Below are 17,200 nucleotides of genomic sequence, written 5' to 3'. Positions count from 1 at the left end.
AATTAAACAAGATAGTTAAGTTTTGCTGTTATTTGTAAAGTTAGCTCTTTTGATTATTCAGCACCACGTTTTTGATGTACTCAAAATGGCAGCGACCACACGTGAAAACATGGATAACACGGACAGCCGCCAGTCTACGGATAAACGCGTGTTTACCAAAAGAAAATGGAAAAAACCGTCGAAGAAATTCAACCAGCGTGGAGCGAAGGAATCAATGAAAGGTTACAGAAAAAGGCAAACGAGAGGGCTCACCGAAAGGGAAGAAATCGAAAGATTGCGAAGTCTCTACGAAGACGTAAGTGGACTGTGACTGCAGCATCGCTTTGCTAGCTTCGTGGATAGCGTTTATTGTTTCGCATTAACTGGACACTCTTCGCAAGGCAGTATTTTGCCGTAGTTTATTCTTTTTGCTGGAAGTTACGCGAGCACCCTGACCTCGGGTTCTGTGCACTGTCAGGCACATGGGATACATTTATACCGTCTTCCATTCTCTTGCACGCAGTTTGACTCCAGGACGGTTGAAACTTTCGAAGACTTCCCACTGTCGACAAAGACGAAGCTTGGTGAGTAGAAAAGAAACGTTTAGGTGAGCTGCTAAGCTTTAGAGGCAAGGACTTTCTGCCACACTTGAGGCGCTTAACTGGGCCAGTCACGGCACGTTACTTCCATCTTGCTGCATACGCTTGTGGTAGTATCCCCTTGGAACAACAGCACCAGTGGTGGGTCGGAGCTGAACAAGCTGAATTGCGACTGCAAGGGTATCCGGTTGTTCACCACTGGTCAGCTGGCTTCAGCAATAGCTAGAAAGACAGTGAAGCTGTGCGCACATGCACTCAGCAGAGGTTACGAGCAAAATTAAATCACTTGGCCCAACGAACCCGCCACGTTTTCCAACACTAGTTGCCTTCTGAAGGGTTGGATTAACTGCATTCCTTCATCCACACACGGCGTGTCTAAAACCTCTGTTATGTGTCGTGTTCCCCACAGGCCGAGTAGTGACAGTTTACGTTATGCGACTATAAAGGCCACACCAGTTTTCATACAAGCTCCACTAGTTCTGAAAAATCAGATGCTCTTTGTTGGTGATTCAAGGAGTGCGATTTGTGCCTACCACAGGACTGCAAGAAGCTGGTTATGTCATGCCAACTGAAATTCAGAAAGAGGCCATTGGACTTGCACTGAGGGGTTTGGATATTCTTGGAGCTGCCAAAACTGGCTCTGGGAAAACACTTGCTTTTCTCATACCGGTAAGATGCCGGACGGCTTCAGGGACTCCGTACATTGTTGTGTGCAAATTTTGTTTCTATCTATGCTTGCTTTTTTTATCACAGCAAAACTAGCACCTGTACAAACTGCTTTTATTCCAGTCATAAGGATTATGTGTGCTGATGCAGAGTGAAAGTGTGTAGCATAGCAAACGTGTCTTTTACTTTATTTTGTATGTGAGGTAAGGTCAGTTGAGGAAAACCACCTAAGTTCTATTTGATGATTTAAAGTAATGTAATGAATCTAATGATGTCTTCCAGATCACTCTTTACAGCAACAAAACTTGTGCAGTAGAATATAAGCATTCAGTATTTGTTTTCTCTTACCATGTCACAAACTGTTTTGACCTCTGTTTACTGTGTTTTGTACAGGTGCTTGAAAAGCTGTATTGTGAAATGTGGGCTCGTGACTATGGCATTGGTGCGCTGATCATAACACCTACACGGGAGCTCGCATACCAGATCTTTGAAGTGCTGAAGAAGATTGGTGTTCACCATGACTTCTCAGCTGGTCTTGTTATAGGAGGCAAGGTGAGAACATTGCAATTTCACATTTCATAACTGTCAATTTTCTGTTTTAGTGGCATCTGTAATAATTTTACAGCGACAGCTGTTAAGTGTGTGTTCCTGGGTTTTGTGTTGTAGTAGTAGTAGTGGTATGTCATAGTTGTCAGCGTAACCGGTGGGTGCCCTGGATGGTTACCGTGGGAGGAAGAGGGTATGACGTGAGTGGAGGAATCCGTAACCAGAATGGTTATCGGGATCATGCCTGTGTCATCCGCATGCATATTTTTACAGTGACAACTGTTAAGCGCTTGTTCCTGGGTTTCACTTTGTGGTAGTAGTAGCAGTAGTAGTAATAATAATTTAGTATTTCCCTTAACTCAGCAGTATATTCTTTACTTCAGCATATTATAAAATATAAATACTTTAACAGCTGTCGCTGAATCTTATGTTACACAATTCGAAAAGACCAGTGCGGAAACAGACAGGGACATGAGAAGAAAAAACACTGAAGAGAAGAAAAACATGAGAAGAAAAAGATGCCACAAACAACTGTAGGGTTGCATGACGTTTTATCTGTTTTTAGATTTCTGACTCTGCTTTTGCTTCGCTTGCTTGGGCCCTTTTAGGCTCGCTCTTTGTTGTTGTTAAAGTGTTCTTGACACCGCCCTTTGGCCACGATGTTGTTTGGCACTTGTTGTTTTCCTTGGTTTTTTTGCTGGTTGAAGTACTTTTGACATGCTCGCTTCATAAAGTTTCACCCCTTTTTTTCACTGTTTGTGGTTTTTCCTTCTGGTTCAAGCATGTGTTGGCCGCCCCTCGATGACTGTGGATTAGGTTGCAATCTTGGGCCCCCTGACTGTCACGTGGTGTTTTGGCATATATTGTGCTGGGTGTTCCTCGACAATAAAGAGTTGTTAGTCAGCGCTCGTCCTGTCGTCAGTGTTTTTTCTTCTCGTGTCCCTGTCTGTTTCCGCGCTGGTCTTTTCGAATCATGTCACACCAACTCGCCCAAACGGCAATTTTGATATGTTACACAATAGTAGGCATCCTGTTACCGTGGTAACCACCCTGTATTTTTTTCTCCTGTTGTCTTTTTGGTTGTTTTTTGTGTAGTGCACTTGGTTTAGAAGTATTGTACTACTTCGATTTGTAGCACAGTTTATCCCCACTAAGGTGTTGAACTCTGCTTAAAGGGAGCTGGTCTCAGTCAAACTGCAGAAATGAACTAAAGGTTTTATTTGATTTAATTTATTGTTCCATGGCAATGTGCACTCGAGTCTCCAAAGCTACAGCTTGTGAAACTTCAGTGCAGTGCTCAGAGTAAGCAGAAAACTTCCAGAATAACTGTGCTTTTCAGTAGGTGTTGCAGTCAATGGTATAAAGCTTTTCAGTTCACAATCCTCATGTGCATTCAGTAGTTCATTAATGCTCGTTGATGAGTTGGCTGATTGCTCTGTAAAAATGCACTTGCTTGCATAATCTTCACCATCACTTATTTAGCCTTGTGGCCTTGTCTTTATATATGTATTTGTACTTGTGATTCACTCACCTGTTGTGTTCATGTGGGGTATCCAGGCCAGGTTCCTTCATAGTGAGATGCTGGTAGCCGACCTGCTTTTCAATTTTGGTGCATCAGCTAGTGCTGACAGTTTTGTTGCTGTTTAATTCTTTATGGTGTCGTTAAAATGTGCCTTGCATTGCTGCTCTTGTAGGACTTGAAGTTTGAGAGCAAGAGGATGGGATCTTGCAACATCGTGATCTGCACGCCTGGTCGCCTGCTTCAACACATGGATGAAAATCCATTGTTTGATGCCACCCAGCTACAGATCCTAGGTACAGTGGCTAGGTAATTCAATCTACTGTGCGCAAGCCAGAAGTAACTCGCTCTGGATGTTGAAATTTAGAACTGAGTGGTAGACATGCTTCAGTTATTGCATGTTGTTATGATAGCAAGCTAAACTGACTTGAGAGACATCATTATGACTGTGGTGTGCTGAAAATATGCTTGCCTTGATAACAGCTTGCAAGCAACATGTTAAGCTCATGTTTGGGCACAGAGGCAAGCTCAGCTCTCTCTTTTAAACTGTTGCGAACATTCTTGAGTCTTTTGTTGGACTGGACTAGCCGCCGCGGTGGCTGAGTGGTTATGGCGCTCGGCTGCCGGCCCGAAGGCGCGGGTTCGATGCCGGCCGCGGCGGTTGAATTTCGATGGAGGCGAAATTCTAGAGGCCCGTGGGCTGTGCGATGTCAGTGCACGTTAAAGAACCCCAGGTGGTCGAAATTTCCGGAGCCCTTCACTACGGCGTCCCTCATAGCCAGAGTCGCTTTGGGACGTTAAATCCCCCATAAACCATCTTTTGTTAGACTAAAGTGTTAGTGGCCTTGCTGCTGTGAACAAAAGAACTGATAGAAGATTCTGTGCATGCAGTATCAGCAACTTAACTGTTAAAAAAGTGTTGCAAGTTTTGGCTTCCTTTGAATTATCAGCGATAAATGTCAAGTGAGTAAATACTACACTGTTGTCTACATGTGAGTCATAAGCACTTCCAGATGGCATCTGGTTAGTATGCTGTGTGTGCTGAATTAGGTGATTTGTTTAGCACTAAATGTTGTAATCAACATTAGACCATTTTTCAAGGGCTTAAGTTAGTGTATTTCAACAATAATAATTGCTGTTAATGTTAGTTGCATTTACATATAGCAGCCATTAGTCCCGCTCAGTTTGATGCTAGCTGCAGGTGTGACCTCGTGGTAAAAATTATGTTTCCAATAACTCGATTATCAAGAACAAGTGCAAGCATGCAAGCAGTGTTTTATACTTCTTGGCAAGTTCATAGCGGAGATCATGTCCTTTTTCGTTGTGCCTTTTGTGTGAGCTGCAACGTTCATCTCGCAATAGTTCCTCGCGAAATATTTATCCCAAGTGTAATGTGTTGCATTTTTCAGTTTTGGATGAAGCGGATCGTATTTTAGACCTGGGCTTTCAACAAACTGTCAACGCTATTATTGAAAACATTCCACTTGAGCGCCAGACATTGCTCTTCTCAGCAACGCAAACTAAGTAAGTAATAGACTGTCATCATGTTTGGGTGCCAATTTTTTGTGACGCTTTAAAATATATATTGTTGAAAACTTTAGCCCATTCTTCCATGTCACAGTAGTTACCTTCTGTGAACTATTTTCTGATTGCTTCTGCTCTCTAGATCAGTGAAAGACTTGGCGAGGCTAAGTTTGAAGGACCCAGCGTATGTGTCAGTCCATGAGCATGCAAAGTTCACAACGCCCGAAGGCCTCACTCAGGTATCTTATTGCTCTGTGCTGCGTTTTGATATTGTCCGAGTTGTGGTAAATTCTGCGAATTGTTCACTTGGTAAACAGCCTCTGGAGGTCATTATTTATTATTTTGAATGCAATTATGTTCATAAGCATGATTATGAATGAGGTGCTTGCTGTAGTGCTGGATAGTCGTGCATAATGCTTCTTGGCAGGAGTATTTCTGTGCTTGCCACATGCGAAGTAGTTTATTTTATAACATGCATACCCGGGCATATATTTTGCCAAGCATTGCGAGGGAGCCATTGCCGAACATTTTTGAACTAATGTTGTGCAAAAAGCTATAATCCCCATTTGTGCTGTCGCTCATTTGCGAAACATAATTTGAGTCTTTTTGGAGGTTACATACTAGAATTGGGATGCGCATTCTGCATGTTGACAGCGGGAAGCTCCTGACTAACACGTCTCGTTTCTCTGCCCAGAGCTATGTTGTGTGTGAGCTCCACAACAAATTGAATCTGCTCTGGTCGTTTATTCGAAACCACCTCAAGCAGAAGATTCTTGTGTTTCTGTCCAGCTGCAAGCAGGTGTGTAGGTCCTTCTTCTTTTTTTTCCTATTTAATTGTAACCAAATTGTATTGGGCCGCCGCGGTGGCTGAGTGGTTATGGCGCTCGGCTGCTGGCCCGAAAGACGCGGGTTCGATCCCGACCGCGGCGGTCAAATTTCGATGGAGGCGAAATGCTAGAGGCCCGTGTACTGTGCGGTGTCAGTGCACGTTAAAGAACCCCAGGTGGTCGAAATTTCCGGAGACCTTCACTACGGCGTCCCTCATAGCCTGAGTTGCTTTGGGACGTTAAACACCCATAAACCCATAAACCCAAATTGCATTGGGATATGAGTGAGTGGCTGTATGAGTAAGGAGGTTTTATTTATTAATATTGGTTTTATGCGGTTTAACATCCTAAAGGGACTCGGGCAGTGAGGGAGGCTATAGTGGTGGAGGGCTATGGATAATTTCGACCACCTGGGGTTCTTTAACATGCACCGGCATTGCACAGTACACTCGCCTCTGGTAATCTGCCTCCCATTGAAATGGAACCGCCGTGTCCGGGATTGAACCCCCGTCTTTCCGGTCAGCAGCCAAGCACCATAACCACTAAGCCACCACTGCAGCTTTTAGTCAGGGGATATGAGTGAGTGAAATAACGGAGTTTTTTTGTATTGTGCACCTGATTAGTTCTTCGTTGAGAGCTTCTCATATCTGGCAGTTAGTGTGCTAGACTGATCTTTTAGTTAGGCTTGGTTAACAGCCTGAATGTCCCGGATATCTTCCTTTGTTATTTTTATCTTGTTCATAAAGTTTTCACATGCCACTTTTTGTTTATTTATATGTATGATGGCCCCTTTGTGGTGAGCTATTGAGGTCTAATTGCCATGGTTGTCCACTTAAAATTAACCCACAATGCAGTTCTGAAATTGGTATGGTTGTCATCATATTGACATGCCTGAAACTTCCTACTTCCTGAAATAAAGCAGGCCAGTGGGAGCATTGACGAGTTGGTTTTCTCTCACGGGCACTGACTGGTTGCATCTTTTTTCCATTAATGTTCCTGCCACTCAGGTCAAGTACGTGTACCGCGCCTTTTGTCGCATGAGGCCCGGTATGACCATCTTGGAACTACATGGCAACATGTTCCAGCTCAAGCGCATGGCTGTCTACGATGAATTCTGCCGCAAGCAGAGTGCTGTTCTGATAGCCACCGACATTGCAGCACGGGGCCTGGGTGAGAGGCTGCAGATTTTGAACTTTACTCTGTGTGATGGAGGCCTCGGGATGGTGTTTATTTTAATTATTTATTTTGGTGCCTTACTTTTTCTTTCCATTTGCTGATTGTTGACATCATTGTGAAGGCATTATTCTCAGCTTGCGAGTTGAACCTCAGCTGAAAAGCCCATCTGTGCTGTGATGGGAGGCTCTATTTTTAGATGTGAATAACACTTGAAGCATAACTTTCATTTTGAAATATCAAGCCTGCAGACCCTTGGCAGGGCCTCGAAAACTTGTTCTTGAGCTTTTTATGTTCTCTGTACTTTTACGCTGTGCACCAATGCATGTTTAGTGCTGATTGCTACCTTGCCCTAGTTTCTTGTGGTCGGTTCTCATGATTTATACCCTCTTAGTGATATTGTGAACAAGTTTTTTACTATCTGCTGTGCACTCAGTTTGGTCGTTGTGATCACTTTGCTGCAGACTTTCCAGCTGTGAATTGGGTGATCCAGCTTGACTGCCCTGAAGATGTCAGCACGTACATCCACAGAGCTGGAAGAACAGCCAGGTTTGTGCCTGCTGACCTTACATAGGGTGCCACAAGAGGCATGCTTTATGACACCCTGTCCATGTTGTGTCCAAATGCTTTGCTTGCTGCAGGATTTTTGTAGTCAGTTTCAAACGTGTCTGGAGGGTGGAATGGTTAATTTCCTGTCTATTGTAACTTTCGTGCAGCACACTAGGAAGACACTTTTTTTTGCAACATAGCCCTGGATATTTGGTGAAGTCACTGGGATCAGTGTAGCACAGCTTTTGTCACTCTGTTTGCAGGTTTGAAAAGGATGGTGAAGCACTGCTGATCTTGCTTCCATCGGAGGAATCAATGGCTGAACAGTTGACGAGCAACAAAATACCAATTTCAAAAATACAGTGAGTGCTGACTGCATGAATTTTTTGTGCTGGATATTAACAGCAGAAGTAGTTGTTTCTTGTAAGCCTTGCCATAATAGAAGCTCATTCTTGTGCTAATGTTGAAAGAAAAACCTGTTTCTTGGTTTCTACCTCCAGACAGACAGCCAGGCTACTTGTGGCTGTGTTCAAGCTACTGTGTAAAGCAGTGAAATATGTAAAGAATTTCTTTTTTTTTTTAAACTGCCAATTGGCTGGCTGTCATTTGTGCTGAAAATGGGCCCACAATAGCATATTAAAATTGGCAATGGCATATTAAAATTGGTCATTCTCTGACGCTAAACACATTTGTATTTTGCTGTCGGCTGTGACTGGCAGTCTTTCAGTTTTAACCTTATTTTGGTACCAATTGCAGGGTGAATCCCAGGATGTTCATGAATGTACAGAAGAAACTGGAGGTCATGTGTGCCAGAGACGTGGCACTCAAGGAGAGTGCTCAGCGAGTGAGTGCTTTAACCATGCATGTTTTTCACATACACTAGCTTTTTTGAATGAGAGACGTGTAGAAGGTATTGCATTATATCACCCAGATATGAAAACTACTGAATGGTGCAAAATAATCATTCAGTTTTATGCTAGTCTCCTCTTAGCCAGGTCTTTTCTGATGGTTCTTAGCAATATCAGTGCCTCATGCTTGTCTCTGCCCATGTAAAGATGTGTTAGCATCCCATTGTATTATTTGGTCAAGTTTTTTCATATACTAATGAAATCTGGTGTGGCAGTTTCGTTTTTAAGCACTCAGAAAAATGTTTCTCACATCTGTAATGTGTACCTGGCTAGTGCTGTGTCTTTCTGGGTATGAGTGTGTACTGCTCTGCTAATTACATGCTGACATATGTAGTTAATGATGCCTACTTTGTTACCTTATTTTGCTCTATTTTGTTACTTAATTTTGGTTTTAGCTGCCAGCGAGGTTGCTTGAATATTGTCCTAAAAAATTGAAGCATTTACATTGTGAATTTCTTTGTATGCTGCATTTTCCTTGCTCACGAAGGATATTAAGCGTTATTTTATTTATGCCCATTATCTTTCTTTTTCAGTGCTTCACAGCTTATTTGAAAAGTGTGTTTCTCATGAAAGACAAGGCTGTGTTTGATGTGACCAAACTTGACCTGGATGCATTTGCAAGGTATGTTTCTGGCACCTTCTTGGGCAAGGGTGTGAATGCTCTAGGAAGGGTTTTAGAAGGCTAGAAATCATATGAGTTGTCATGTTCTTGAATATATATTAAGTGTAGGGAAATGGGGGGCTCATTATGATAAACATAAGAAAGAAGCGAACATTCACTGAAACCAAGGAAAACATAGAGGAATGATATCTTTTTTTTCTTATATTAAGTGCATTAGGTAATGGCTTCTACAATAATATATGAGGCTATTTAGTCTGCTTTCAATGAACACGATGTTTTGGTTCGTAGCCTTAGACATGGGCAAGTGGAACTGCTTAAACACTGCACTCTGAGTAGTAAATACAATCACACACATGCATATAGTTACTGATCTACTGCCTTAAATGCAGCCGTGTGTTCTAAGAATATATTTTTAATGATTTATGTGATTACAGCAAGTTTCAATATTATTGTGAGCTTTCATGGATAGATTTAGTTTTATGCTTTTGAGTATGGCTTTTAATTTCTGGGCTGAATATTTTGTTGCTGTTGCTTAGGCTGATCTTTGTTGTGAGTGTCATGCTTCAGATTTGATAAATATTCATGAATGGAGGTTGTATAGCTACAGACTCCCAAGTGTTGATTTTAATGCTTCTCAAAGACTGGCCAAGCAGGAAACTACACATACAAGGATGGGACATGCACACGCACAAACTTTCAACTTTTTTCCAAGTTTTTTTTTTGTGTTTTGTAGAGCACTATTCACTGGAAAGTATACTTCATAACCTAATCTTCATTATGTTTAGACTGTAGGCACTGACCTCCTGTTCAGTCGTGAAGCACAGGTGTAAACCTGTCCTTCATGCCACAGGTCTCTGGGGTTGGCTATGGCTCCCCGAGTGAGGTTCCTTCAGAAGCATATAAAGGAACTCGAAGCGAAGGAAGCCAAACAGAAAAAAATTATTGAAGAGAAGGAAGCGAAGGCACAGAGCAAGAGCAACAGTCAAGCAGAGCAAGGTTCCTCCGCAGCACCCATAAGAGGCCCTGACACCAAGGCATTCCAGTTTGATGTGTCAGATGATGAGAGTGAAGACGACATCTTTACGGTCAAGAGGACAGTCACCTACAAATCAGATGTAAGTAATGTGCTGCCCTGTTGATGTTTAGTGCATTTTAAACTACGTTATTGAAATGTCTGACTGTGTGTGGTTTGAAGAAAAGTCTGATGCAGTCGACTACACCCTTCTTTGGCTACATTCTCTCAGTGTAAATAAGACTTGCTTGTGGACGGCATTAAGAAAACTGGCAGTACAAATGTAAAGAGCAGTCAAGCCTTCCAAACTCAAGCAGTGCATGAAGCAATTGTAATTTCAGGCCTTCTGTTGCAGTTTGGGTGCAGGTGCTTTAAACTTTGGTTGCAAAGCAAACAATGTTTCTTTGATGCAGTGGAATTTCTTGACAAGTTTTTGCCTTCTGAACTGTAAATACTGGTTCTGTCCGAGGTTTTATTACAGCAGCTGCCTTTAAGCAAAAATAACATTACATTAACAATGCAATAAAGTCTCTTGCAGGAAATATTTTGTGAACATTATATCTGAGAAGAAGGTTTAGTGATACACCATTCTTAGGTTTTTAATTAGTTGACTACGTTGTGTGCCTGTATTAGCAAGAACTGCAAATCTTAGCATGTATTACTTTTCTGCAGCTTCTCTTACTCAGCTGTCTCACTGTGTTTGCCAACTGGGAAACCTTGGATACTGGTTACTGTGGTACACTTTGAGACAAAAAAAGGTTTATTATTTATTGCTTAGTTCTGTGTCTTCATTGATCTGTGGGTCATGAAGTAGAAAAGCTGCCTTGCATTGGCTCTTGCCAGGAGCTTGCATGGAGCTGCAGTCAAATGTAAATTTTTTTGTCTGGTTAGGCTTTTCAAATGCCTTGTCATCCTGGCTTAACGCTTTTGTCTTGGAAATATTTGCATTTTTCTATTTTTTGTAGGACAATGACGAGGACCCTGCACTGGAAGAGGAGGGCAGGAAGAAGAAACAGAAGGCTGTAACTAAAGTTGCCATGGCCAAGAAGCTACTAAAAAAGAAGGTGGTGCCTAACAAGAAGCTCGTCTTTGATGAGGAAGGCGAGGTGAGACTTGTCACGCTTCATCCGCTGCCTTTTCTGTGGGCCGAGACTTTCGGACATTCAGGCAGCGCCAAGTGCTTCTGCACATATAAATGCATTTGTTGGCGCTCGCTAGTACAGTCCTCAGTACAGTAGTTGAAAATTGTTAATTCACAGGTTACATTTTAGGGGCTTATTGTATTACTAAATGCTACAAGTCATCATCACAAGTGATAGTGTAAATTAGTTATCCAGATCAAGAACCGATAGAGTATACATTTAGCATTCTCTACTTGCAGATGAAGCTGCGCTATGCTTAATTATGTGACATCATTGGGAAGGTTATTTCTCTCAAGTTGTTGCTTTATGGTTACTTGGGTGAGGAAGCGTGATAGGTATTCTGAAATCATTAAGGTCTGGGGTTCTCTTTTGAACTTGGAACCAAGTTTGACATGAAATGAGCGTCTCAGCTGTTTTTACGGGAATCTAACATCTTTAATTTTTTGTTGCGGGCTGTCACAAGAGTGGCCAGGTTCTGCTATAAAAACACTATGCTTAGCCTCTGTGAGAGACAGCTTTATATAAATGCAAACTTGATACACAGTTTATGCTGCTGAACATAAACTCATTGCCTGGTTCCATTTGCTGTACACCTACATGCATTCATTTGGTATCATGTTACTGCAGTAATTTTCAGTTCATGTGGCTCTGTTTGTAGCTTCCTTAACTTGAAGTGTTAATGCCCGCAGGCTGTTGAAGGCATCAACGTCCAAAAGGCAGATGTCATCAAAGAGTTACTCAAGGAAGAGAAGACACCCTCTGGTATTGACCTGGAGATTTCTAAGAAGATTCTCGAGGAAGAGGACAAATTTGACAAGCAGCGTTACCGTGAGAGGGTCAAGGCGATGCACAAGGTAAGGTCATTATGGTTGTTGTCAAGAGCCAGTGACAACTGCCTAAGAAGAGCCTGACTCTGCACTGTTTTCTCTTTGAGGTCTTTCTCGTTGAGGTCTTTCAATGCAAGCCTGGTTTTATGCTCCTTGTTGCACAAACTTTCTGATTTGCTAAGTCAATGACTTTTGCTGAGATGGTGCAGGCTGTGTATTGATGGGTTACAGCATCATTAGCAGCAGAAGCAGGGCTAATAGGCATGAAACCAAATGTTGAGTATATATATGTAATTGTCTGTAGTAACCGGCTCTAGTCAAGAGCTTTTTGTTTAGCCCTTGAAGCTGCATTCTCTTTAGGTTTGAAACAATATGTTAGAGACATGCCTTTCTTCATATTGGTAGAGAAATGTTTAAAAGTAAATCAAGACTTCTCAAAATACTAACCTGTGGCACTATTCTCATGTTTTGTTGTTTAGAACTCTTATTTTTCTCATTGCAGATGAAACGGCTGAAGATGCGACAAGAGCGCAAAGAGCAGAGTGGAGAGGCGGCAGCAGAATTGGTACAGATAACTTTGTGTCTCTGTTTGAGCTCTGTATTACCTTTGTTGATCCATTGTTGACCATCAAAAAATACATCAAAAGTATTGTTAGATGATTTTTTGTCGCTTGTTGAGGCTGCACGGGAGTCCACATAATTCAGCTGTCTCAGAAAGGCTATAGCTGCTGAATAAATTTACTTTTTCACTTTCACTCGCAAAGCAGCCGCAAAAACTGATCACGTTCTTCTTTCATGCTATTTTATTATTATTGCTGATAGGCTGTTTCTGTACGTTGTTCATTGCCATAAACTGGCTCTTCCCTCGTGTAACGTTTGCTGACGACAAGTTATTCCGAGAGAAATAGGTTTATGGGGTTTAATGGCCCAATGCGACTTAGAGAGAGAGATAATAAACTTTATTAGAGAAAAAGGAATTGCATGTAGGTGGCATGGGTTGCTGTGCGATGTCGGGGCACATTAAGGAACCCCGGGTAGCCATAATTAATCCTGAGCACATTAAGGAACCTCGGGTGACCAAAATGAATCCTGAGCCCTCCTCTATGGTGTCCCTCATAGCCCACGTGTCTCTTCGGTGTGTTAAACTCCAGAATTTGCAATTTTTTTTATTAAGAGCCAAAAGTAGTTCAGTAGTTTGGCAGCCAGGAACCTTATCTGGTAATAAAGGCTCTCAACTTAAATGCTGATGCACCAAACTGCAGTAACTTCATTTTGCTCCTAATAGGGCGCTGGCAGTGGAAGTGACGAAGAAGAGTCGGAAGAGGAGAGTGAAGAAGGACAGGAAGATGAAGAGGAAGCATCAGAGGCAGAGAACAGTGACGTGGCAGGGCCCAGCTCTGAGGCCGCAAGCTCTGAAGATGATGAACTGCCACAGCGGTTTGTTGGCTACTTTTTTCCCGCACTGCTGTTCCATGGAGTGGATGTGTACTTTTAGCATGCTAGCACCTATAGTGGCCATCCCTGCATTTATCCATTGTGTGTTTGTTTGTTTGTCTGAGGCCTGCTTTGTGGCAGGCTGCCCACCAGGTTGTGGGTGACCTGCCCATGTGTGTATTTATATATTTACATACACCTGCAAGTCGCCCACTGGCCACTGCACAAGTGCGTGTGTCTGCATGTATGTGCATGCGTGCACAGTCACGTGACCTTGTGACGTCATCACAACCTGCCAGGTGCGTCTGCAAACACTAAAGTGTGAGAGGAGTTGATTAGTTGGTATGCTTGGTCATGTTGAATATTAGCTGTGGCCTTCTGCATTGTGGTTGCTTTTGTTCTTTCTTTGCTGTTTTTTAATTGGTTGCTGAACACATGCAGCGTCCTTAGATCTTTACGTCCTACAAGTGGAAACTACAGGCGCCTCTCAGCCAGGCCTGCCTACAGGCTAGCTGCAGTTAAAAGCTCATCACATTAGCATGTTTTTAACATCTTTTGTTGGCATTTTAGGCACGTAACTAGGGTCGTTGGGCAAAAAAACGATTAAGCTGTCCAATGTGCAAGCTTATAGGAGTCCTGAGTCAAGGTGAGCCTGGGTGAGTCATGAGTTGAACTGTGCAAATGATCCCGAATGAGCCAGCGCAGATGAGTTGTGAGTCCAGATCAGTCGTGAGTCGAAATGAGTGAGTCCAAGTGAGTCATGAGTTGAAATGAGTGAGTGAACCTAGACGAGTCGTGAGTCTGAGTGAGATGTGAGCCGGCATGGGTGGTTGACTCCAGATGACTGGTGAGTTTGAGTGAGCCCAAGTGAGATGTGAGCCTAAACGAGTTTGGGTGAGCCTGGGCCTCTTTCAGTGTGAGTTTGAGCCAGTAGGTTGGCCAAATTTTTGTGAAAGAGCCTGAGTGAGCACTCATGATTTTGCCGAGGTATGGTACACACACGTATATACACCTGGCAAGTTGTAATGTCTTCACAAAGTCACATGACCTAGGTGGCAGGTGGAGGATAAACAATGCGAAACAATAGCCACCCAGTGCTAGCGCACCTTTCGGATTTGGCTTAACTGCGCCAATCCACCACAATTTTTTTTGCTTCACTTCACTAATCAGAGCTGCATTAGTGGCAGCAAGGCTTTGTAAACATCTTGGATGCACTATGTATTGCACCACAAGCTTAATGTTTAAGCTGACATAGTTGCATACAGAACCTGTGGTTTAGTAGTCATTGTTATGTGCCTTTCATATGAACGGCTTGTTTTGAAGATGCTGGTGGTAGCTGCTTCATTTGGTAATGGTGGGGTGTTATCTGGGATGTGACACAAAATTTGTGAAAAGAATTGTTCACAATGGTATTGTGTTTGTCTTTTCCGTTGTTAGATTTTTCATACAATATTTGTGAAATGGTGCTAGTTACATGACCACTGTGTTGAACAGCGAATGATGACTTATCAGGCTCCCTTAATTTATATATATATATATATATATATATATATATATATATATATATATTGTATGCAAATGTAATTCAGTCAGCACTTTTCGCATATTGCATGCAAAAACAATATGCTTTTAATTATGCTAAATTTTTTCGCTGCTTATTTTCGAGGTTATTCACCTTCGTATAGCTCGGCATCCTATCACTCTGAATATCATTGCTACGTCTGAATGAACATGACCACCAGCCTCTCCAATCATGTGCTTATTTATTCAATCATTTTGCTGTACTCATTTTGTAGATAGAACGCTGCTTCAGTTGTGATTTTAATGGAGTAGAGTACCAAATTTTTGGAGACATGTTTTTTTTGGAATGGTGCGTAAGACAGTAGTATGCATTAGCCATGATGTGGAATTTGCCTACTGAATAATTTATAATTGATTTTTTTCTCGTGTTGTTTTGGCTTCGGTTTTAAAAGCTGAATGATGGCAGTGATGTAACAGTTGAGGTCAGGTGAGACATGCAAAGATTGTGATATAATCGCTTCTTGTTCATTTTTTGTCATTGCATTCTTGGGGAAGGCGTGTGTAAGGGCTGGTATGAATTTAAGGGCAGAAAGCAGCGACCATACTGCAGTTTTTGCATGCCTGACATGACTTCCATCGTTCGGCTGTTGGAACCAGAACTGAAACAGCGCGAGAGGAAAAAAATTCTGTTATAAATTATTTACCGCTTTCTGGTGCGATCCATGGTTTTGTCTATCTTTTCTTATGTGATGCGCATCATTCCAAAGAAAGAACACAGCTAGAATTTAGTGTGGCTATTTCTTTAATGTAATCTAAATAATGTCTCTTATTTTAGTCAGTGGTAGAAGTGGAATGGAGTTTATCGGACATTGTTTTTCAGTGTTGGAAAAAATGGTGTAAAGATCGATTGGAGCTGCAGCTGATATGTGGCTTCATGACACTGAACCCATAGTTGCCTCATTTGTTAATTTTCCTTGACGCAACGTTATCGCTTAGTGTGGAAGCAAGATGTTGAGTTCCTGCTACCACTATCTTCACTTGTGTCGCCAAGTCAGTCTAGCTATATGGGTACATGAGGAGTGGCCAGGTGATCAGAGAAACAAAAGCATGCACCACGTTTCTTGAGTATACTTATGTTCACAAAAGCTAGAACAATCCGGCGGCAGCATTGTGACAAATGCTGCAGCAGCTAGCAAACTAAAACAAATGCCATGTGTCTAATAGCACACTTGAGAGAAATTAACAAAGGCACAACACTGTGAGCAATACATGTGGCAGTATAATATTGCATTATGGTGTGTGATTTGATAAAACGTTTATGCAAAGCTAACAGCTAAACTATTGACTGTGTGTAATGACTAATAGGATGCAACTTAAAAAAAAACAGCAGTTGCTAATAGTGGGATATGGTCCACAGTATCCTGTATTGCTTCATTGACCAGTCACAACAGTAAACGAAATCACACTTTTGATATTAGACTATATCAGACATGCCGGCATCAGAATTATTTAGCTTATAATTTCGCCTGGTAACAGCAGATGGTAACAACACAAGGTAACAAGAAAAGCTTTAACAACTGGCTATTTTTCTATCGTGAAACGGGTGGCAGTCCTGAATGTGAGTGGAGCTTCACTGCAGATGCAAATTGTGTCTGCCCATAGTGCTTTTATGGCCTTGACTATTGTCATTCAATAAATGAGCACATCAGTCAGTCAAGTGAAGTGGTTTTTGATCAGTGAACGTTTTGTTCATATTACTTTTCGTAAACTTCTAAGCTTTGGTTCCAATTGTGGCTGTGTACTTTCAGGCGGAAAAGGCTGGCCAGCCAAGGTAGTAAGCAGCCAGTTCCAAAGAAAAAGCTGGCTAGAAAACAGCCACTGTATGCCAACAGCGACAGTGAAGAGGAAGATGATGAGCTTGCACCTATGGACACTGGCCTTGATTTGAAAGACGATGAAGCATTGGCTCTGCATATGCTGTCAAAACGGTAATTTATAAGGTGTAATAAAATGTGATGTTAATACAGTGTAATGGCTAAACTTTTTTTTTTTTTCTAGCCAGGAGACGTGCTGTGCCTGCACTTAAGTTTTGTTCAGTGCAAAGTGATAATTCTGGTTCACTTTTGACAGAAGCCTTGTTTAGGTTCAGGGAACAGGGATACATTTTCTTTTACTGACAGTCTAAATAGCTTATAGGGTCATTTGTCTCCCTGTCTCTCAAGCCTAAGATTCTTATTTGCAAAATGTAACTTACCAATTTGTGTCCGCAAAAATGTGTCATTGAAATTGGGCTGCAAGGAGGCAAAGCTTTCTAAATCTTGAATGTATAGGGATTTCAATGGAGAGCGAGTG

At 42.0% G+C, this 17,200-nt stretch overlaps 1 protein-coding gene across 1 annotated transcript; it reads left to right on the top strand.

The window, feature by feature from the left end:
* Positions 1-75: 75 nt before the first annotated feature.
* LOC144098594 (putative ATP-dependent RNA helicase DDX10) lies at positions 76-16,875 on the top strand. Its single transcript, XM_077631361.1, has 19 exons — positions 76-295; positions 503-563; positions 1,117-1,247; positions 1,638-1,796; positions 3,485-3,605; positions 4,719-4,833; positions 4,976-5,072; positions 5,528-5,632; positions 6,668-6,830; positions 7,298-7,382; positions 7,646-7,744; positions 8,139-8,226; positions 8,824-8,912; positions 9,763-10,027; positions 10,890-11,030; positions 11,756-11,920; positions 12,396-12,458; positions 13,179-13,330; positions 16,657-16,875. Exons 1-19 carry the CDS (start codon positions 86-88, stop codon positions 16,838-16,840), a joined length of 2,493 nt encoding a protein of 830 aa, XP_077487487.1. The 5' UTR covers positions 76-85; the 3' UTR covers positions 16,841-16,875.
* The last annotated feature ends 325 nt before the right edge of the window (positions 16,876-17,200 follow it).

The sequence above is a fragment of the Amblyomma americanum genome, chromosome 7 (genome assembly GCF_052857255.1).
Source record: "Amblyomma americanum isolate KBUSLIRL-KWMA chromosome 7, ASM5285725v1, whole genome shotgun sequence".
Lineage (NCBI taxonomy): Eukaryota > Metazoa > Arthropoda > Arachnida > Ixodida > Ixodidae > Amblyomma > Amblyomma americanum.
This window is presented reverse-complemented; position numbering and strand designations above follow the sequence as displayed.